Here is a 22,908-nt window from a genome sequence, read left to right as displayed (position 1 = left end):
GTTTGAAGAATGACTAGGTTCTATAGACATAACAAAAAATGAGAAGGGAATTCTTAAGTATAAAGCAAGGTGGAAAATGTCAAGCATCCAATTTATGTTGTATCTGTAACAAATTTCATCAGAACATAAGTATGCATGAAATGAGGAGTGTGGGAAGCAGAAACCATGCAGTGAGACAGAAACAAGTTCAAGGGAGCTGCTTACTTACCACATGACTACTAAATGATCTTTGCACAGGACCAAGTAAAGACTTACGTGGCTGCATTTGTGATACAAGAGATGAGCGCTGAGGTAGATGAAGAGGCTCCTGAAGTCTGGAGACACTTAGAAAGCTGCTGGAATTGGAAGTACACTGGTCATCTGAACCTAAGTAGAGAGAGTGGGGTTTTCTTCCTCAGTCCCTTAGTGACTCTTTACTGAATGGCCAGCAAGGTCAGATCCTGCACGGAACAGAGAGAATGATGATGATGATGATGGAAACAGGTATCATTGCAGGGGTTATTTGTGCAAGGAAGGAAAGGGAAAGACCAGATCAAAGAGAATGAACAGTTGAGAAGGCCCCGGCTCAGGGAAATTTTGGATAACTGTGGCTCTGATGTCAGGAAGTAGCTACTGAGAAACAGCTGGAAAGGCAAGGTGTTTCTGTATCAAAGGGGAGAGCTGTGAAGGCCTTGGAACAAAAGGAATCATATGTCTGAAGAATGTGAAGCAGACACGGTGGGTTGCAGGAACCATGGTAGGTTGGAGTCAGGTAGGACCCTGAAATCCAAACAGGGAAGTGTAGAATACATTCCAAGAACAAGCAGGAGCAGTCAGTGGGGCTGAGACTGAGTGAGGAACGTGGGTTGATCTTTGTTTCTGAAGCAACTGGCTGGCACTGTGTGTGGAATGTTCCATACAAGCATAGGGGAGGAGGTAGGCAGAAATGCGGGTGCCACACCGTATTGACACAGGATGTGCTCAAGGCAAAGGCTCACTGATCTGAGAGTTAATCTGAAGACAGGGAATGGAGAATAGGGGGGGTAGAGTCTTAAGTGTATATAGCTGCTTGCGTGGTGATTCTAGTCAATGACATAGGAAAGCTTTGGGAGAGGGAGATCAGCTAGCAGGTTGAGCATGAGGTTCTTCTGAGACACCCAAAAGGAGACGTGGAATAGGCCATGCCCACATGCTTCTGCAGCTTAGAGGCGAGGCTAGAGATTAGACTTTGAAAGTCATTAGCCTTTCTTTGCTTGAAAATGGGAGATATGAATATGGATGAGATTCTCTAAGGAAAGAGTAGAGGTAAGAATTAGAAGCCAGAGACACAGACTGAAAAATACTAGGCAGTAATTGTTGGACTTGGTGATGGATGAGGAGTAAGAAGCTATTGCCTAAGACGTCTTCTAAATTTTCCACACATATGAACTCTAGAGGCTTGTTGCCTGTTAACTAGCTGCTACTGACTTCTATTTGAGTTTACTGAATTGGAGTGTTTTGTACAACCCACAAATGTTATCACTACACAGGATGTAGATTTTCCCTAGTTTTCTTTTGTCTTAACAACGTTTCCATCTCCCACCCCAAATACATAAAAAGAATGGGGGCCGGGAGTTTGGCCTAGTGGTTGAGTGCTTGCCTAGCATGCACAAAGACCTGGGTCCGATTCCTCGGTACCACATACATAGAAAAAAGCCAGAAGTGGTGCTGAGGCTCAGGTGGTAGAGCTCTAACCTTGAGAAAGTCCAAGGACAGTGCTCAGGCCCTGAGATCAAGCCCAGGACTGGCAAAAAAAAAAAAAAAAAAGAATGTGGGACTAAGTAGGTGATTGCTAAGTTTGAGGGAGCAAATGGGGAAGGAGAGGAGTAGGGAAAGACTAAGGGGCAGAGAGATGATCCTAAAGGGATAGGAGCCAATGGAATACTGGGCAAAAACAGAAGAGGAAAGGATGTAAAAGAATGTGGAGTGACCAGGAGTGTGGCTTAGTGGTAGAGTGCTTGCCTAGCATGCACAAAGCCTTGGGTTTGATTCCTCAGTACCACACACAGAGAAAAAGCTGGAAGTGGTGCTGTGACTCAAGTGGTAGAGTACTAGCCTTGAGAAAGCTCAAGGGACAGTGCCCAGGCCCTGAGTTCAATTCCTAGGACTGCAGCTTGAACTTTGCTTATAGACACCATTTGAAAAGTGTATTTGGATTGTTCAGTGATAAGTTTCATTAGAGCAAGTTATTAGTTTACATATTATCAAATATTATCATAGTTGAAGCAAATTCTTTTAGAAGCTCAGTTTTGTCTTGACCAATTCCTATTAAAGGTCTGCTCCATGTTGTCTTTCACAATATTGCATTGAAGTACTTCAGAATATATTGTATTTGGGGCTCATGGGATTTTACGTGTGTTTGATTTCCTAGAAGAAAGAATTGGAAATGGAGGAAGAATCCCTAAAATCATTTACCCAAAAAACAATTCCATTGAAGTTAAACTTGGTAAGTAAAGCCATTGAAATAATTGACATTGGGCTGGGAGTTTGGCCTAGTGGTAGAGTGCTTGCCTAGCATGCACAAACACTGGGGTTCAATTCCTTATGTATGGGTACCATATACATAGGAAAAAAAAGTCTGTTTGAAATCATTGACATGACCAGGGCTGAGTTTAGAGAGGTACATGCTTTCTAGTGACTATGTGGAATGATAGGGATGAAGATAGCTTCCCCCCCTGACTCCACGCGCCCACCCCATCATCAGACACACTTTAAGATCATCAGGAGAGACATCAGATTAAAACTGAGACAGCTAAACCTTGGGCCAGTTATGGAATTGCGTTCTGGCCATATACACTGTGGGTATCAATAATTACCATAAATATTAAAGCAATGGTGATAGAAATGTAAAAGTAATTCCTGAAATAGGTAAGACATAATATAAAACTACTAATCTACAATGTTGGTCCAGAATTTGGGATTATATTATATAATAATGGACTATACACTAAAGGAGCAGGGGAAATTGTTGTGTTGTTTCTCCATTTATTTGGGAAAAGATCAAAAACATCATTTCCATTTGGGAGCTAAGTAGGGAAAAGAGAGCTTAATATTTTTTGTAGCAGTCTGGGACTTTAATTTAGAGTTTAGGCACTGTCCCTGGGCATTGTTGCTCAAACCTAGTGCTCTACCACTTGAGCCACAGCCTTACTTCTGACTTTTTTGGTAGTTCATTGGAGGTAAGAGTGTCATGGACTTTCTTGCCTGGGTTGTCTTTGAACTTTAATCCTAGGATCTCAGTTTCTTGAGTAGGTAAGATTACAAGTGTAAATCACCAGTGCCTGACTTCCAAATTATTATCATTTTTAAACTTAAAGTAAAATAAATAAAGCATGTTGAGGATCTTCTGAAAAGCAAATTAGATGCAGACTCTATTGAAACGTAGCTTTAAATAATGTACTAGAAACCATTAGAATTTTTTTTTTGTGAGTCATAGGGCTTGAACTCTGATCCTGGATACTGTCCCTGAGCTCTTCGGCTCAAGGCTACCTCCCTACCCCTGAGCTGCAACCCCACATCCCATTTATCGCTTACATAAAGTACCACAAAAAATCAGACTAGGTGATTTCAGTCTGATAATAATTTCTTTCTTCTCTTTTATTCATTTTATGTTCATTTTTAGTAGTTGTACAATGGAGTTGCCATTCAACTAAGCATGTATGAACAATGGATCTTGGTCAGTATTCAGTCTGATAATAATCCTTCAAGGCCAAAATATATTAAATAACAATTGGATCACTTTATGTGATTGTTTTGTTAAAGTACTTTATTACAATTTGTTTTTTGCAATGCTGGGGACTCATGGCCTTGTATATGCTGGGCACATATCTAAACTTTATTTCCAATTGTTCCCATATATGAGATTTTTTTTTATGTACCAAATAGTATCTCAAAATTTAAAGCTGAAAGTTTCAGAAGTATTGGGCAATACAAATGGGAATTGTTTCAATCGTATTCAGGAAATAAAAGTTCAAGAGGTTATACATATACTAGTAGCTCAAACCTATCATTCTAGCTACTCAAGAGACTGAGATCTGAAGACACAGGTTCAAAATCAGTCCGGATGGACAGGTCTGAAAGACTATTATCTCTGCTTTATCAGCAAAAATCTGAAGTGGAGGTTTGGCGAAAGTGAGAGAGCTCCAGCTATCAGCAATAAAATCTACTCAAGAACACAAGGCTCTGAATTCAAGCCACAATACTAACACATGCTTGTATACACACACACACACACACACACACACACACACACACACACACACACTAGATTAAAATTGTCCCATGAAGTATTTCTGGTAATCAAAGATATTTAAGACTCAATAGCAAGGTGCATTCATTCACCAGTTGTCACCCAATTTGAATCAATAAAAATGGATAGGATTGGACTGGGAGTCTGACCTAGCATGCACAAAGACCCGGGTTTGATTCCTTGTTACCACATACACAGAAAAAGTCAGAATTGGTGCTGTAGCTCAAGTGGTAGAGCTCGAGCCTTGAGAAAGCCGAAGAACAGTACTCAGGTCCTCAGTTCAAACCCAGGCCTGGCAAACAAAGAATGGGTAGGATTTCATTGACTGTTTCTGAGTTTGGTTGCTCTAGGCTCCCACCTCATTGTAGACTGCAATATAACAGACGTGAAGGATAACACGAACTTGAGATGCTGGAAAGTCAACAACAGCTTGGTGGACGATTACTACAGAGACTCCAAGCGCATCCAAGAAGGAATTGAGTAGGTGCTCCATTCTGTTGGCTTCCCTAAACCCAGCAAAAATTTCCCATTCTGTCTGAAATTGCTGGTATTCCCCTTGGCCTCCATGTCACTGCCGTTGGCTTTGTGTTTTGAAGATCCTTGTGAGATATGCATGTTATTAATGATTCCAACTTAAGTCAGGGCATGTAGCAAAATGTGAAGCTGCCTTCCATAAAGGATATCTACTTGTCTGAATTGTTACTCAAATCTAGGCTGCCCTATTTAGTCATATGAAGAACCATAAATCTTCAAGGCTTCACCAGCAAAAAGAGTTCATCAAGGTAATCAGGAAAGAGCTCCAAAGCTTCCCTCACTCCTTCCCCCAGCAGTTCTGCATCTCTCCCCAAGGCCTTGAACAGTTCTGCGTGCAGGCCCCTAGACATCCTGTCACCATGGCTTGAGCAGTCATGCATTTGGGGAGCATCTTATCAGGACCCATTACCTCCTGAAGACTTGTGCAGGAACAGTAGTCAGGTTAGACCCAAGAGTTGTGGGCCAGAATGATCACCGGTCAGGGGAGTAAATGATGCATGTGGGAGCTCATGCAGGCTTCATGGAGCCTCTGATTGGCTGTGAGGTCTCACATAGCCTACAGTCTGTCCAATGATCTTCAGAGTCATGTAGCTCTCTCTTAGAGGACACTTATTAACCCACCCCAGCACCACACACCCTAGATGCCCCTTCCATCTAGCAGGAGCTCTGATCATCTTCTTCAGTAAATCTTTGCTATTTTACTTCTTGCTCTGTGGCCATGGACCTATTCTTTAAAACCATAAGGACAAAGGCCTGGATCCAGGTGTTGAAATTTTGTACTGTTGGCACAAACTCAATTTCTGGTATTAAAATTTGTGTGATGGAAAACAAGACGTATGAAACCAGATTGTAGAGCTCACATTAGGCCTCGCTGTGTGAGGATTATTGCAGAAGGTAAAGGAAGGCCTGGATTAGTGATGGGGATTTCTGCAGTCATTCTTCTTTCATCAATCCAGAAGAAAATGCAAATTTCTATCTACATAATATAAAGACCTATTTGCGCCACTCCAGGAGACATTCGTAGGGTCAAAGAATGGTCTAAAATGTTCTCCAGGACAAAGCATTTGGAATAAAGATTATAAAATATTGGAGGTAAATGTAATACACATGTTAATGATCAACTCTTTTTTTTCTTTTTTTACAGAACCAATGTTTCTTTTGCAGACCACAATTTTTACACAGTAAACATAACCTTTCTCCAAGTGAAGATGGAAGATTATGGCATACCTTTCACGTGCCACGCTGGAGTATCTGCCGCCTACATTGTCTTAAGGCCGCCAGGTAATTAATGCCTTGTGTTCCACATACTGTTTAGAGGGTATCAAGAGATGACCAGGAAAGGCCCTAAATGGTGGAACATTTCCAGTTCAGATCTTCAAGGTTCAGGTATCAGATTCAGGCACTTGCCTTGCCATTTTCAGCTGTGTGGCCACTCTGTGTCCACATTTTCTGATCTATGAAATGGGATTGTAGCAATACCTTCCCCAGAGGACAGTTGTCTGCCTCAACCTGTGACCTTGAGAGCTTTATCTGATCACCTCGCCCAAAGCTGGTCAATGGAGATTTCTTTGCCGTTACTGATCTTTGAACATTGACTAGCTGAAAGTGCTAGGCTCAGAAGAATTTTCAGGCTAAGCTCATCCTCAGAGGAGCTAATGCTGTTCTCTGTTGCCCCCAGTCTTTCATGTGGAAAGAAGGGGGATCTTTTACTCTTTTATTTAAACTGATTAAGAAGCTCTTTCTTGCTAAAATCATCTCAGTTCCTACTAACACGCACTGCACTTTGTTTTATTTGCCTTAAGCTCCTAGGAATATCACCTCTTAAACCCAAGCTCATTGCTGGTGTACTTGGTTTGCCACTTCATTTTTGTTGAAGATACCAACAGGTTTGAATCATACTTGGTTTGTTTGAGGCTGGGTCACTAGAAAGTTGTTCATATTGGCTTTACCCTTCTGTGATTTATTTTAGTCACTTATCTTTACTTGTCATCTCAGTTGAAGGCTGCTAGTAGTTATATGATAAATAGTATTTTTAATAGAGGTATCTGGTAAAAACAGCACTGTTTCCTCCCCACTTATTTCTATTTCAACTTATCTATTCCTTCAATATAATATATGAATATTATATAAAATATAGATAGATGTTTATCCTATTATCTATCTGTCTATTATCTATCAAATATCTATTATCTCTCTGTTTCTGTCTCTTCTCTTTCTCTCTCAGGTGGGATATCAAACATATTTCATATCAGGGTGCATAGCTGAGACATATAATAATATATAGGAAGGCTTGAGCCATAAGATTATTTACAGTCTAGTGTGGGCTGAGGCAGATAGGAATAAACTCTTTAATGAAAGTATTAAAAATGTAAGTGCTCTGGAACTTCAGAGAAAAGCTTCCCATCTTGTGTTCTCTCTTCTTCTGCCTTTTCCCTATCCCATCTCAAGTGTCGCTGGAGGGCCAGGACAGGTAAATGAAAGAAGTGGCTGAAGAGATGGAGTCCAAAAAAAAAAAAAGAGGCTTTCTCTTCCTTTTTTCCCTGTTCCCTTTTTTATTCTTGCCTTTCTAGGGACTCCTTCTTTGGTAGCACAGAGTTGGGCTGTGGTAAGGCTGGAGAGCCACTTGGTTCCTCTTCTGGGCGTGTGGGAGAGGTGGCTGGGGAGATCCAGAGGAACTGGCTTTGTTCTACAGTCATCTCCTGCCCGCCTCGCCCTGACACCGATGGCTCAAGAGTTCTGGGTGAGGGTTGGCTCAATACCCACCTTGTGCAGTTAGAGAGATGGCCCGTCATGCCTTCTGTAGAGGAGAATTGTACTGCTCATACTTGATGGATTTGAGAAACAGCTTAACATGACCGACATCAAGAGCCACAGCTTCCTCTGGCGATCCTCGGGCTCACCACGTGGTACCTGAACACGCAGCCTTGAGATCAGCTTGTGTGCACTGAGAGTGCTGCGGGGTCTACCATCTGTAACCAGGGCTCTGTGGAAATCTCCTCTCCTAAGATCCCAACAGCCCGTTTGATTCATGGTCCAGTCCAGATTACCATACACTTTTGTCTATTATTTAACTATCAAGAAATAGTGAGTCAGTATTCCCATTGAGGCCTAATATATTTTCATCTCTTGGTTCTAATGTGTTTTGCATAGCTAGGGGATCTAATAGACATTTTGTGTTATTGAGATTTTTTTTCCCCTTATCGTTTGTAGCTCCAGACTTTCAAGCCTACTTGATCGGAGGGCTAATCATCTTGACAATTTTGATTGTTTCTGTTCTACTGATCTACAACCATTTTAAGATTGACCTGGTACTTTGGTATCGAAGTGCCTTCTATTCTCCTGGGGCCATCGAAGGTGAGTACATTTTAGGAAACATGTCTCAAAATTGGTGTCCGCTAATCTATACAGGTATTTTTAGATGCATTTTGTTGTGTTTGCTAAGCTTACCTTTCATATTTCTTGGCAAGATTGGCAGCAGGAACCTTTCTGGAACTTCCCATAGTACAGAGAAATGATGTTGTACATGATTGCATTGTTGTCAGGTACAGCCTGGTGGTTCTGGGAAAAGAGCAGAACAGTCTCCTCCTGGGTTCACTGCAGTGGCGTCTTACATCGTTTGGTGCTCACACAAAGTGCTGTTCAACATGGTGTCTTCAGCAATGGGACAGACTGCCTGGTCTTGCACTTGGAGGGACTTAAGTCTAGATCTCACAGATGAAGAAAGAAGCACCTGAACTTGCATTTGAGTTCTCCATACATTCTCTGTGTGAAATTAGGGAGACAGCTAATTTCCTTCTATTTTCCAACTATAAGAAAGAAGAGGGAAGAATGGAAGGGAGAGAATGAAGGGAGAGGGAAAGAAGTATCAGAAGAGAATGAAAAAGGGAAGAAAGAGGAGGGAAGGATGGGAGGTAGGGAAGGAGAGAAGGAAGGAAGGAAGAAAGGAAGGAAAGAAGGAGAGATGAAGGGAAGAGAGAGAAGGGGAAGAAGGGAGGGAAGGAGGGGAGGAAAGAAGAAAGGAAAGAAAGAAGGAAAGAATAATGACCAAATTTTCCATTACTGGTGTTGAAGGAGTCACTGAGCTGAAGCTAGGAAAGAGGAGGCTGAGACACAGGGGGCTCTTGGGAAGCTGGAGGGTGAAACAAGCCCTGGCACCAAGCTCTGGGGCCTACTGGTGCCTATGTCTTGCCTGTTTGCCTCAGAAATGCCTAAGTGTGGTTGGTCCTGGTGAGTTTCATTTGCTGTGCAACTTATTGAAGGTGGACCTCAGAATGGACTTGGTTTACTCACATGAGCAATAGATCTGTTTGATCACCCTCTAGTCACCTGAAAACTTTGAGGAAATGTCCAAAGAGGTTTACACAGTTGATCAATATGGGGAGGAGAAAATGTCTCCCCTGTTAGGTAGAGACTTGCTCACAGAAGGAAGGGAAACCACAGCCAAAGTTCGCTTTTCAGAGGCGCTAGTACACAGAAATGCATCTTTCACTGCAGTGCCTACTTGCATGCACTCCACATCTGATAAAAAAACAAATGCTCTGTCTTGAAACATTTCCCAAGTTTAGTGTCAGAAATCAAAATGAATGTTAGGTATCTGTGGTTCGTATTCATAACCCTACCTCCCAGGAAGCTGAGTTCTAAGCCAAAAGGTTGCCTGGCAAGAAAGTCTGTGAGACTGTTACCTCTAATTAACCAGCAGGAAAACTGGAAGTGGAGCAGTGGCTCTATGTGGTATAACAGTAGCCTTAAGCACAAAAGCTCAGAGACACCTCTCAGGCCTTGAGTTCAAGTTCCATGACATAGGAAAAAAAAGGAAAGAATTAAAAAAAAATAAAAACTGGAAATGGAGCTGTGGCTCAAATGATAGAGAGGATCTTGAGTGAAAAAGCTAAGGGAAGGGACAAAAACATGAAAAAGGGTATCAATGTTTGTGAAGTAATGTACCTTCTATCTGGCGAATATAATGTAACCCTTTTTATTAACTACAATAAAAAATACATTAAAAAAAAAGAGCTAAGGGAGAGCACTCAGGCCCTGTGTTTAAGCCCCAGAACTAGCAGGCATGCACATACGTGCGTGCACACACACACACACACACACACACACACACACACACACACACACAGAAATTAAAATTGGCAACTGGAAGACTGGAGTGTACATATTCAAAGCTATGGCATTCATCCCCAGCACAACCCTCCTTCCCATCCCCTCACTCCCAAATTGGCGAGCCTTGAGCAACGTAGAAAACCAGGAGAGCCTTGAGGCCGATAAAATTCAGGTGCCACCCACCGTGGCATACTCATTCCCATGCAGACGGTCAGGTGAGGTGTGATTCTGATTCTGGTGATGGGCACTGCAGAAGCTGCCCTTCCCAGGCCTCTGTGAGTATCCCTGGCTGCCCCTGGCTGCCACTGACAAAATGATTCAGTCCCCACTGTTGATTTCTTCTGACACAGATATGAGTGGTTAAGTTGCATTCTCTTTCCTGACAAATGGGATTTTGTTGCTTTACATGATATTTCTGGAAGCTCAGGCTGTTCTGGTCCCTTAGTATGTGTCCCACTGACTCATTGGGACTCCCAGGGTTGTAATTAATGCAGTGCTGTGTAGATTCCCCCAAGGAAGCTGTTGATGAGCTGAGGTTAGCAGAAAGTGGAAGGAGAGCAATGATTCACCCAGTAGATAAGATTCAGGGAGCCCCGCCCCCTGCTGAGACCTGCCCAGCACAGAGTGTGCTGGGTGAGTACAAGTTGGGCTGAGAATCTCATCAGAAGAGCTGGCCTGCTTGTTTTGGGATTATTTTCCCCCCTTAAATTCCTTGAAGTGTGTGTTTTGCTTGTGACTAAGGTTTCTACCTCTGTAATAGCCTATTGAGTATTGGCTTTATCCAGTGATGAGGCTCTGAGGTTTTTCCCAGGCTCAAGTTTGTAGCTTTTGAGACAATTTTCTGATTTCTCTGGGAACACAGTGTACTAAATGGCCAGTGAAAAAGAGGAAGACAGAAACATGTCCTGAAGATCAGTCATTTGCTCAGGGGAGGTTAGTCAAGATGTGTCTCATCCTTAATAGGTGAATAGTACTTGTGGTTTTAGTATGAGTCTGGTGGAAGTCAGGGGGTTCTGACTTTCTTCACGTCATAGGGATTTTTCTGAATTCACCCATCAGGTGTGCATGTTGAACAGGGTGGCAGTATCTGTGCACACATCTTGCTGGAAGTAAGCTGGTGGAAATTGTGCATGGTAAACAGAGGGATTAAAGATAAAAGAAACTCGGCACAAAGGGAAATAAGTGGAGAATGCACTGGTCTTCAACAACCATTCAATTGCTTATGAGAGCTTCTAAATTTTTCTGGGACTTATTTCCAAAGGATATGTTAAGGTCCTCATTTAAAAGGCTACACATGATAGTATGTTTTATGTTTTATGGCTTTTCTTGTAGTGTCTTCTATGCATGTTGGGCTAAGCATACCAACTCTCATGAAATTTAGTTTAAAGTACGTAGGTAAAGGTCAAATTGAACCTTTTTGATTTTTTTGCAGCTCTGACTTGATCAAGTCCAAAATTTAGCAATCATACATTGAGAGAAAACAGAGTCAAATCATCTTTCTGACAATGTGCCAAAATATTAATTTATATAATATTTACTTACACAAATATATTTGGTCTGTTTTGCATAAAAGACACAATACTAATATGTTAATCTACATATGCTAATAAGGGCACATACAGAGCTTTGACGTCACAGTCAGATTCTCCTTGAAAATGGAAAAGCTTGATCATGAGGAAGAAGTGTCACACGCCCCCTCACCCTTTCAGAGAGTGGGCTGTGTGAGTAGTAGCTAATATGGCCCAGTTTCCTGGGAACAGTGTAGTAAGGTTACATTTCTGGATTTCTTAGTGGGATAGACTATTGGGAAGGGTTTAACCCATCACCATTTGTTACCATTCTAGTGTGATGGGAAACAGATTATCTCAGAACCTCATGGATTAAACCAATCATTCATTATACTTAGAAAATCATTGGGCTGACAATTGGGCAAGCACAGGGGGCCCCATTCAGGTCCCAGATTTCAGCTGGACCACTGGAAATTGCCTTTGACTGTCGACTTAGCCTTTCTCCACAGCAGTATCTCCTCTCAGTCAATCCAGACGACCTACTTTGGGCTTTCTCATGTAAGTCCCTGACTCTTCACAGTGAAGCTTTCATGAGCTAGGGAGTCAAACAAAAAAGTCATATTTTCTTGAGTTACCTTGAGCCTGATTTCTAGTGTCAGTTCCACCATATGAATCTAGAGATTCAGTTACTAGCCTCTTTGTGGGGGGACATGGAAAAGTCTGGAAGACACGTAGGACCAGAATTGTGGCCCAGAAGACCATAAGTGGAAAGTATAGTCAGGCAGTGTTACACAGTATAAACAGGAGTGAGCTTTGTTGACGTTTCCTGCTTCCACGTTTTGTTTTGGCTTCATCATGGTGACAGTGAGCCCAGGTTTATAGTAAAGCTTTGTGCTTTGGAGAAATTATGGGTCCTGGTTGGGCTCACCTGCCTTATTCAAAACTGAAAATGCACCTGTGTATTTCACAGTTGTGATTGTGGGAGACAGAGCCAGGAGGCCTGGTGCAAATGCAGTGCATAACCCTCCAAAGCCAGAGGGCTGCTGGGGGCCAATAGCTCACACCTGTACTCATAGATTCCTAGAAGGCTAAGAACTGGAGGAGTGTGGTCCAAAGCCAGTCAAGGAAGAAAAGGCCCCGAGATGTTATCTCTGACTAGCAAAACAGATGGGAGCATGGTTCACGTGGTAGAGGGCCAGACATGAACAAAAAAGCCAAGTGAGAGCATGAGGCCCAATACCAGCACAATAAACAAACTAAAATAAAATATATAAAATTAAGGAGCAAAGGCAAAATAGCCAAATGACTACAGCATAATCTTTTACTGTGTTGGTTGAAAATGATGACGACCTATTGCATTTTGGGAAGAAGACAAAGTCACATTTTCATGCAAAAGCTTAGGCAGAAGGCTGGTAATGGTAGCTTAGTGCTCGAGCACATGCCTAGTTGGGTTCAGTCCCCAGTATAGCGAGAAACAAAACAAAATGGAAGATCTTAGTCAAAGAAAAAAATGACCCCAAATAGTGAGACGTTTTTCTATTTAGAGCTTTTGAAAGATGCGGAAACTCTTGCCATTCACCTCTTTTGTTTTTTATTTTTCCAGTTCTGGGCCTGGGTGCTGTCCCTGAGCTTTTGTACTAAAGGTTTCTGCTCTACCGCTTGAGCCACAGTTCCACTTTCATAGACTTTCCTGCCCAGCTGGCTGTGAACTGGGCTAGCTTCTAACTGAGGTCCTCAGATTTCAGCCACTGAGTAGCTAGGATTATCGGCATGAGGAGAATCTGTATTGTAGAAACTTGCCTGTCTGGTTTAGAAAAAGAGAATATGGAACATAAGCATTCAAAAGAGAAAACATTTCAGCAAAAGTAAGTGGTTTGTTCTTAATCTGAGTCAGTGGAAGACAAGAAATAGAGTGAAGAGATGCACGGGCTACAGCCAGGATAAAAGAGTATGAAACCTGATGTTGGCCATAGTTTAAAGACTAAAGGATATCTCATTTGGAGATGGACAGATGCTAGGTTGGATAGAGCACAAACCCACAGAAACTCCCTCAGAGACAAAAGGATAAATAGTACCAAAATTTTATATGGGCAAAGCTAATTATCTCTAAGAAATTATGTGAGAACTTTCTAATTTCCCTCTTTCTCTTTCCCTCCTCCTCAAATGTGAGACACTGCATGGTCTATAGAAACACATTCATTTATTTGAATGGATGATCCCACTCATCCAAAAGCAGAATGATGTAGAACCCACCTGGCCCACTGTGGACGTGACCTCTGTGAATGTCTGTCAGATGAGGCCTCATTCAGATATTTGCCAAGAACTGCCTGAGACCTTCTCTTTGCAGGGTTATGTTGAAGATAGAGCGGGAAGGCCAGGTCCTGACCACACTTTCATTGCTCTGCTTCCTTTCATGACAGGATGCGAGGAGACAGAGAAAGATTGTGTAAGCATGTGCACTATGGCCTGTGCATGTGTGCATGGAATTGTGCATGGATTTACATGTTTGCACAACTAAAATTAGACGAATGCAAGAGTTCTGCCTGCACTTGCTACTGTCAGAACAACTCCTTTCTCCAAGTCTTATTTATTTTATTTTCAAATAACCTCCCATGAAAAGGGAAAAGGAAAAGGTCAGATGTCTTCTTGGCACTCATTGGGCTGGCTTTGAATTTCCAAGCTGCCTGAAGCTGGAAATCCTGTATTGTAGGATCTCTGAGCATCAGTCCCTCCTCCCCTTCCCCCAGTCCTGTTGAAGCTACCGGCCCATTCTCTGCACCCCAGACACAGCAATGGTGTTCCTTCTTCCACACCTGTGTTCAGCTGTTCCCTCTCATACTCTTTACTCTCCACTCACACTCTCACTTTTTTCTCAACTCTTCCCAGGTTTACAGATCTAAAAGATGTGCGTCTTCTTTGTGAATTGGTTTAGAGACCACCAGACGAGAGGGAAGTGTCCTTTCTTTTTGTCTCTTGTGTTCATTTAGCTGTTGTCATCTTGTGGTGCCTTAGGTTGCTTTACTCCTATGTACGTGAACAGGTAAATGGTGTGTGTGGCTTGTTCATCGCTGCACTGTGATGTCAGGCTGGGTGCTTAGGACCACAGAGTATATTCAGTGGCTTGTGGTCTCCATGATGAATTTGCTGCTGGGTCTGAACTTGGAGGAATTCAGCTCATCTTTTGTGGTGCATTTGGGGTCGTGCTTCTTGCCCCAGGAGCCGCTGAGTTCCAGGCAGCTGGAACCGAGGCCTAGAAGACTAGTCATGGAATTGGGAACTGCAGGAATGATTCTACCTGTCCCGCCTCGGCTTCTCTCGCCATGTAAGACACAGGTCAGCTGCAGAAATGAGATGTGGTGGCATGGCTGTGCCAAGGCAGTCAGAGGGGTACTCAGAAGGAATTTAACCCAAATGTAAATGGCGTCGTGGTAGCAAGTGAAGTGTTGACCCGTTCATCTGAAGAAACGTTATAGAATCCTTCCACCAACTTGTCTCATTTCCTTTCCAGACAGGAAGCTGTATGATGCCTATGTCTTGTATCCCAAGCCTCAGAGAGAAAGCCAGAGCCATGACATGGACACACTGGTGTTGAAGTTCCTGCCAGAGGTGCTGGAGACGCAGTGTGGATACAAGCTATTTATATTTGGCAGGGATGAATTCCCGGGACAAGGTGTGTTTTGAGTGAGGTAGAAGACAGCGAATGAGTAAAGTACAAGGCCAAGGGTGGTGGTTCACATCTATAATCGCAGCAGCAGGGAGGCAGAAGGAGAAGGGCCGCAGGTTCAAATTCAGCCTGAGCTCTACACTATGATCTCCTATCTCAAGAAATGAGAAGATGGGGGGGGGGTGCCTCTTTCTACCTTCACATCACAGTGCCAGCTTGCTTCCACTTCCTGAAGTTAGTCTGTGATCAGAGTCACCAGCCTCCATGCCCAGTGGTAGACTCTGCCCTCCCTCTTCTCTCCTTCAGCCCATGGCTATAGCTCTGTGTTGGGGATTGTGAGCTGCGATGCTCTGGGCTTCACTTTGGACGAGGGATGTGATTGATCTGCATAGACAGTAATGACTGAAAAGAAGCAAGTGAGCTGCCATTGAGAATAAATGCTAGTTTGTATTGGGTGAAATATGCAAATAAAATCATGTGTAAAGGTGATTTTAGAAACTTTAACTCCACCAGCTTTGTTTCTACCTAACAAATACAAAATTTTCATACACTTCTATCCAATAGGTGTGTGTGCGTGTGTGCGCGCGCGCACGTGTGTGTGTGTGTGTGTGTGTGTGTGTGTGTGTGTATGTCTCCAGGAGATTCACTCAGATCTCTTAACCCTGGGGTCATGTGTAAAGAAGTAATAGGGAAGGCTCCTTAACTTAGCTCAAAGGACTAAACTGGAAAGAAACCAGCATGGCATTCACCACACATCAGACTCAATGGAAAGCTGAGTTCCATTTCATCCACTTGACTCTTTGTCTTTGAAAACTGGACAATATAATGACAGAACACTCCAGGAGTCCATGCCTGTAATCCTAGCTACTCAGGAGGCTGAGATCTAACAAAGACTAAAGACAGCCTAAGCTGGAAAGTTCATGAGATACGTATCTCCAATTAAGCACACACACACACACACACAGAGCTGAAAATAGAGTTGTGGCTCAGTGGTAAAGCACTAAGCTTGAGCAAAAAGAAGCTCAGGGACAGTGCCCAGGCCCTGAGTTCAAGCTCCAGGACCAGCATACACACATACACACGCACACGTGCACAGACACACATGACAACACTAAACATATGTTCTACTCACCAGGAAATAGTATTTATTCAGTCATTCAACATACATTTATCAAGTATCTCTGTATGTAAGTTTCCACACTAGCAATACACAAGCCAGCTACACAAAGAACCTGTCCTTAGAGAGGTGATGGTGGTAAATATGTATGCATTATGAAATGTGACTGCAGGCCAATGAGTGCTTGTAGAGCTGACTGTGAAACAAGAGGAGAATATCAACATAAGGTTAACATAACACTTCTTCTCCCCCTCCCCATTCTTTTAAGCTCCATTTTTTTCAAAAAATATATGTTCATCATTTAATACATACCAGACTGTCATGAGACACACTTGTCAGAAAGCAGCCCAGTGATAGATTACCAAAACCAACCAACAAAAAGTGTTCCGTGATCACAGGTCTTCAGTAAAGCCAAGGCACCTTCACAGAGTAGTGACAAATGTCAGTCATTTCTGCCCCTCTTTTCTTGCCTCAGTCATATTTATTTTGAGCTCCATTTACTCAGGGTTCAATGTGACATCCTGGGTAGCGTGATGCCTTTGCTGCTTGAATCATGGGCTCCTTGTTGCTTCTTCCTCTCCCCAGCTGTGGCCAATGTCATCGATGAGAATATCAAGCTGTGCCGGCGTCTGATGGTCATTTTAGCTTCAGAATCGCTGAGTTTGGGCCTGTTAAAGAACCTGTCAGAAGAACAAATCGCTGTCTACAATGCCCTCATCCAGGACGGCTTGAAGGTCATTCTGATCGAACTGGGGACAATCAAGGACTACAGTGCCATGCCCGAGTCTATTCAGTACATCCGCCGGAAACATGGGGCCATCCAGTGGCATGGGGAATTCTCCGAGAAGTCCCAGTGTGCCAAAACCAAATTTTGGAAAGAAGTGAGGTATCATATGCCGCCCCGAAGATACCCACCATCTTCTCCAGCCCAACAGTCAAAGCTCATGGCCTGCAGCCACAGAGGTGGGGACCTTGTCCTGGTCACTCAGTGACAGACAGATGGGAAGGGTGCCTGCCTCTCTCTGGCTTGTTCTGTGCTTGTGAGAAGGTGTGTATTTGTCCTTGTGGTTTGTTTCGCTGGACCAGAATTACTTTCTGGGGAAAAGACAGTGTCTCTCCCATGATGGGGCCCCTGTTAAATAACCGAGTGAATCCTCAGGACTCTGTGGGGCTAGGTTATAAAAGGCTGCAGAGGTGGCAGTCCACATACCAGAAAGGTTGCCCTTTGTGTCTCAGAAGAAATTGTGAAAGTGTGAGGGGGGCTGGGGAGGGCTGGATACCTCGTCTGTGCCTGTCCAGTGAGTGACAGGGTCTGGTCTCAGGGAACATTGGCTGCCTCTGTATCTCCTTCGCTCCTCCCATCCAGATGAGAAGCTAGACATAGTTTTGGCCTGGGGCCTGCAGAAGCTACCTTTACACCACCCAGACATGAGTCCCATGCTTTAGAGGACTGTATAGCATTTTTCCTCCTTTACCTTTTAGACAACTGTGTCCGCCAGAATTCTGGGGAGCTCTTGGAAATCAGTTACCTCATTCATGGAGGTGGTACGATTGTAGTCCAAGAAAGCAATGTAAGCTTTTATTATTATTGTTATTATTTATTTTTAATGGACTACAGTTTGAGCTCAGGGATTTTGCATCTCCTGGGCTGTTACTCACCTGCTTGAGCCATACCGCCAGCCCTCTGTTCTCTTGTTACTCTTGAGATAGGGTTTTGTCTTTTGCCTGGGCTTCCCTGGATTTCAGGCCTGCAGTTACGCCTCCCCTTGTGGCTGGCTGGGATGGGGGTGCATACCATCACACCCAGCTTTTTCTGTGGAGATAGGAGTTTCAATCTTTTGGCCCCGTCTGGCCTCAAAGAATAATCCTACTGATTTCCGTCTCCCAAGTAAGTAGAACGACAGAGTTCTGGTGGACTGCATTTCCTTAGCATTTTGATTAGTGACAATGCCCACACCACAAGTCAGATGATGATGTAACCCTTCGCAGTATTTTTAAATATTAAAACGAGCATCAACCCCATCACTATTTTGCCAGAAGTCAACTTGAGGAAATTTGCTGCAGTCCAACTCTGCCAAGAAATTAGCTGACTCAGGCCTTCCTTATCTTATCAGGTGACTCAGGCAGATAACCAAGCACCTTAGCCCCACCCTGTACTCTCACACACCTTACAAACTCCACACCCCACACAAACCAGAATCCCTCTTGAGATCTCCACCGTACCCTACCCCAGCCATATGAACCCCCTTGCTCAAAAACAAGGGCTGTCCCTGCCCAAGACATTCAGCCTGTCAGATTGCTGACCATCAACTTGACTGAGCATGCCTTAGAGTCTGCGTCATCTTCCAGGCTGAGGCTTCCTTTGTACATTGCTGTTGGTATGTAATGCTATCCCGCTGGTACCATCCATCTCCAGAATCGGTCCATTATCCCCGTCTGAGACTCTGCACACAGTGAGTAGCTTCTCTTTATGTCCTTCCTGGACCCTGGCACTTCCTGTCTCTGTCATCAAACTTTCAGGGTACCGCTTCAACGTGGAATCAGATGGCAATTTTGTCTTTGAGTGTCTGGCTTATTTCAGCTGCGTTTTCACCAGGTGTGTCCCTTTTCTCATTTTCTTCCCTAACCTGTCCCTGTCTCTGCTCTTCCTTTCTTTCTTGTTTGGTTTTCCTCCATGAAGGGGGTATCAAGAGGAGAGCTGGTGGCCTAAGTCAGCAAGGGACTTTCCCAATTGGGTTGGCCAAGTCTGTGTTTCTCAGTTGATCCCCCAAGGTGGAGATAAACTGCATTCACATGGGAGGGTTTGCCAATTGCAGTACAATGGTCTGCTGCCTAACAGAGAAGATAAATCAGCAGTGATGGACGGATACATTCCTTTCCTTCACCCTCTATGGGTCTTTTCTTTTCCTGGTTCATCCCTGGAGATTGGCGGTGATGCTGTGGTCCTGACAATCTGTCCTTCCTTGACCAGTGCCTGGCTTGTGGGATTCGTCACTCTTGAGCTCCAGGGCCCCAATTCTGCCTGTTTGGGCTCTGGGCAGTACAACCAAGATTTCCATGGTGTGTGGTCACCTGCTGGTGGTTTACTCCCTATCTGAGGATTCTCTCCCCATTCTGGTTTGGGGCTCCTCTTTCCCTTTTCAGGTATTTACCTCCTCCAAAAGACCAGGGAGGTGAAGCTGTTTCCTTCAGGGAAGGGAGGAATCTAGGGTGTCTTCTCTAATGCAGTTTTCTCAGGCTTGTGATCCTCGAAAACAGATTCTCCAGTGACTCCTCATTCATTCCAGTTATTCTGGTAGTTACCTGACACAAGTCAAGGTTGTCAGCAAACACGGAAGGCAGCCCATCAGAGGGAAGGATTTCCTGGAAATTTCTTCTTTAGAGAAGGCCAGCCCTGCTGAATTCTTTAATGGGAATTTTATTTGTTACTCAGAAAGCTTCCCTTGAATACGTGCCTTCATTTTATTTTACTTAAAAAGTATCAAAGATGTATTGTGAAGGTAAACATGATACTGGATTATGTCAGCACAATTTAATTTTATTTTTATGAAAATAAAATTTGTGTCTGTGTGAAGTCTCCCATTTTGGGGGAGCTCCCGTGTTTAAACCTCAAGGTGATGTTCTGAAGACTGAGCATATGCTTATCACGAGGGCACTGATCTCATTTCGGATTTGTAGGGATATAGACCTCTTTTTCAATTTTATTTGAATTTACTTTATCAGTGTCAAATAGTTGGAAAAGGAGGTTTATTTCAACATGTCCAGTGTATACATGGACTGTTAGTCAGTTTACCCCTCCGTCATCCTCTCCTCTCCCCCTTCCTAAAATGGTCCAAGCAGGCATCATTGCTCCATTTTCACACACATACATACATACATACATACATATTCTGTCCATATTCATCCTCCATTCATCAACGCCCAAGTAGCTACACTCTAGGCAGTCCACATCTCAGCTTAATATTCATGGACGTTAGTTAACATGTATGTTAATTGTTCATATGGGCTTCATCATAGTTTCTCACACATGCATATATATATACAGGTATATATCTGACTTGTATTTTAATGATGGATAAGCTTTACTCTATACCGTTAATTTCTGTATTCCTAACAATGTCTTCATTTTGAAAATTTGATAAAAGCCATGGCTATCTCTCACAAAGCCTATGTATATGTCAAAAATAGTGCCTACCATTTCAGAAGGTTCATAGATTCCTGACCCCCCCCCCCAAGCTCTTTCTCATAGAGTCAAGCAGGTCTGGGATAAGGTCTCCAGCTCTGTCTGTCTTTTGTTTCTCTTCTAAGATGTAATTCCAGAATTTTGCAGGATTCTTACTTCTTTCCCAGACCAGTTTGGGCTGCAATCCTATTGCACTTCTCATTTCACTGGAACGTCAGCTGCATGTCATACCGTCCAGCTATTTATTGATCAACACAAAATCTTGTGACCATTTTGTCCCGGGCTGGCCTTGAACTACGATCCTCCTAACTACAGCCTCTTGTGTAGCTATGATATGGTTACAGGTATGAACCACACCACTCAGCTTTCCTGTTTGTTCTTGGTTGTAGGGGCGTAAGGATTGTTGAAGAGCAGTCCTAATGCCGACATGGCTGGGTCCCAGGACTCAACTTCTGTCCTGCTCTCCCAAGCAGTATTCCCGGACAGAGGAGAACTTGGAGGGAGCACCTGATGCCATTGACAATCACACTCCTAGCTTGAGCCTCTCAAGAACAAGACTGGGGTGGATAGCACCCAGTTATTGTCCCCCAGCCTTGAGCCAGCCTCGCCACCTCTCAATTATCCTAGTGACCCTCACAGCTATGGTTCCAAATAAACTTCCAAATAAGCCATGCAGTAGTTAAGGCCCTGGAGGAGTCAAGTTGTCACAGGGTGGTCAGGTCAACAGCTCTCTTGGTCTCTTGGTGATGGCAGAGATGAGCTTGAAGTAGTATTTGTACAATGGCCTCCCCTTATGATTTTTGCTTGGTGGATTTGAGTTGTCCAACATCAACTGCATTTCAATGGGAAACTGTAAGGGTGTGGTGGGGGGTGGGGGCTGGGGGGATTGGCAGACTCCCTGATGCAGTTGTGGAGCAGGGAACTGGGGGTGGGGCCTGGTCTTTCCTCTGGAAGCACCCTGCAGCGACACAGATGCCTTCCTGCCCAGTCATCTCTGACCTTTGTTTCAGCTCCTGATCCTGCTTCATATTTACCAACTTTCCTTCAGTACATGCTAGATGGATTCAGGGTGTGTTTGGAAAAAAAAATGGAGAAAGTGGAAAATTTTCTTCCTGATTTCCTTAGAACAAGGAAAGTGCACTACAGATGACACATGCCCACAGTTTAAAAAGACTGGCAGGATAGGCCGGCATGGAGAGCTACAGAAGATGAGGTCCGAGTTGTTGGGGGCCTCCCAGCTTAGAGGGGTCATTCTGGTAGCTCTGAGTACTGGTGCTCCCCCCACCCAACTCCATGTCCTGAGTGTTTCTGGGTAATGTAGCCATTAGCCTTCTACAGCTAACCCTGGTTTCCTGTTTATGCCAGGCCAGAGCTGGCCCACCTGGAAGCCCCCAAGAGCCATGGCTCCTGTTCTTTCATTTTGCCTTTCCTGATTTCTCAGGGGCCATTCTGGAAGCTCTTGAAAGGTTGATGTGGGAGAAATGGACAGTCAGAGGGTGGAGACACAAGATGGAGGCATCCCTGCTCTTCTAATTTTCTGTACCAGTGCCACTTCCTCCCACTTCAGCAAGTCTTGGTGTGAGGGATAGAAAAACACTCCTGCACTTAGCTGAGACCTGCTGGATGCAGTAGTTGGTTGGAATATGCCTTATTTTACTTCATAAGCAACTCATTTTTTCTTGGCTGCAGACTATTTCCTGTAGCTGGATTGAGGCTGGGCTGAGGTTCCAGACACCCAGGTGTTTTCGGGGGAGTCCCTGCATCTCATGGTCCCAGTGGGCAGATTCCACCAGGAAAACCTAGGCCTGGGTGTCCCCTGCTCTTTTCCCTATTTTTTGACAATGAAAAATAAACTGTAAGTGTTGAATTTATCAGAAATTACAGAAATAAGATTCCATTCTTATCTGAGAAACGGAAACCAGTTTTGTTTGCTTAGCACCCAGTGCAGTTTTATTTTTTTTGTATATTGCTTTGTTTTTAAATCAGTCTAGCAAATGAAACCTACCTCTTTGGTTACCAGGGTTTGAACTCAGGTTTCATACTTGCTCAGCTTGCTTAACCAGATGGTGCTCTCCTATTTGAGCCACACCTCCAGCCTGTATTTTTGCTGATTATTTTGGAGATTAAAGCTTGATAAAAATTTTTAAAAAGGATATATTTTTATCATCTTTAAACAGTGTACAAAGGAGTTAAAATTCAACACACATCAGATTATGCATGTTGACCACTGTCACTCTTTCATCTATCTCTCTTCCCCCTTTCCTAACATTTTACCCAGGCCGTCCTCACATGGAGTCATCTGGATCTCAGCCTCCTGAGTATCAAGATTTACAGGTGTGAGCCACTAAACCCTAGTGAGAACTGCTTCTACCCAGTGATCACTTGCTCACATTCAAATATATTTCCTCTGAATTTGACTAGCCTGTGGTTACTGCTGTAGAACAGTGGGCAGATAAAAAACACGATACCACTGTCTTTTCTCATTTGGCCATGAGTTGTTTCTGAGGTGCCCGATATGGGCTCTGT

General features: G+C 43.6%; 1 protein-coding gene across 3 annotated transcripts in view; it reads left to right on the top strand.

Moving 5' to 3' along the window:
* Il36r (interleukin 36 receptor) overlaps positions 1-19,781 on the top strand; it is a 33,388-nt gene extending 13,607 nt beyond the window's left edge. For 2 of the 3 annotated variants that reach the window (XM_090336301.1, XM_090336302.1), the window contains 6 exons: positions 2,390-2,464; positions 4,618-4,747; positions 5,946-6,082; positions 8,012-8,155; positions 16,785-17,162; positions 19,458-19,781. In XM_090336301.1, the coding sequence (XP_090192427.1) occupies positions 2,390-2,464; positions 4,618-4,747; positions 5,946-6,082; positions 8,012-8,155; positions 16,785-17,162; positions 19,458-19,498 (905 nt within the window). In that variant the 3' untranslated portion in view covers positions 19,499-19,781. Of the gene's footprint in view, positions 1-2,389; positions 2,465-4,617; positions 4,748-5,945; positions 6,083-8,011; positions 8,156-16,784; positions 18,653-19,457 lie in introns of all 3 variants that reach the window. The other variant, XR_016536212.1, reaches the window with a different exon arrangement.
* Positions 19,782-22,908: the final 3,127 nt, after the last annotated feature.

The sequence above is a fragment of the Megascapheus bottae genome, chromosome 7, assembly GCF_031878675.1.
Source record: "Megascapheus bottae isolate mThoBot1 chromosome 7, mThoBot2.hap1, whole genome shotgun sequence".
Classification (NCBI taxonomy): domain Eukaryota; kingdom Metazoa; phylum Chordata; class Mammalia; order Rodentia; family Geomyidae; genus Megascapheus; species Megascapheus bottae.
This window is presented reverse-complemented; position numbering and strand designations above follow the sequence as displayed.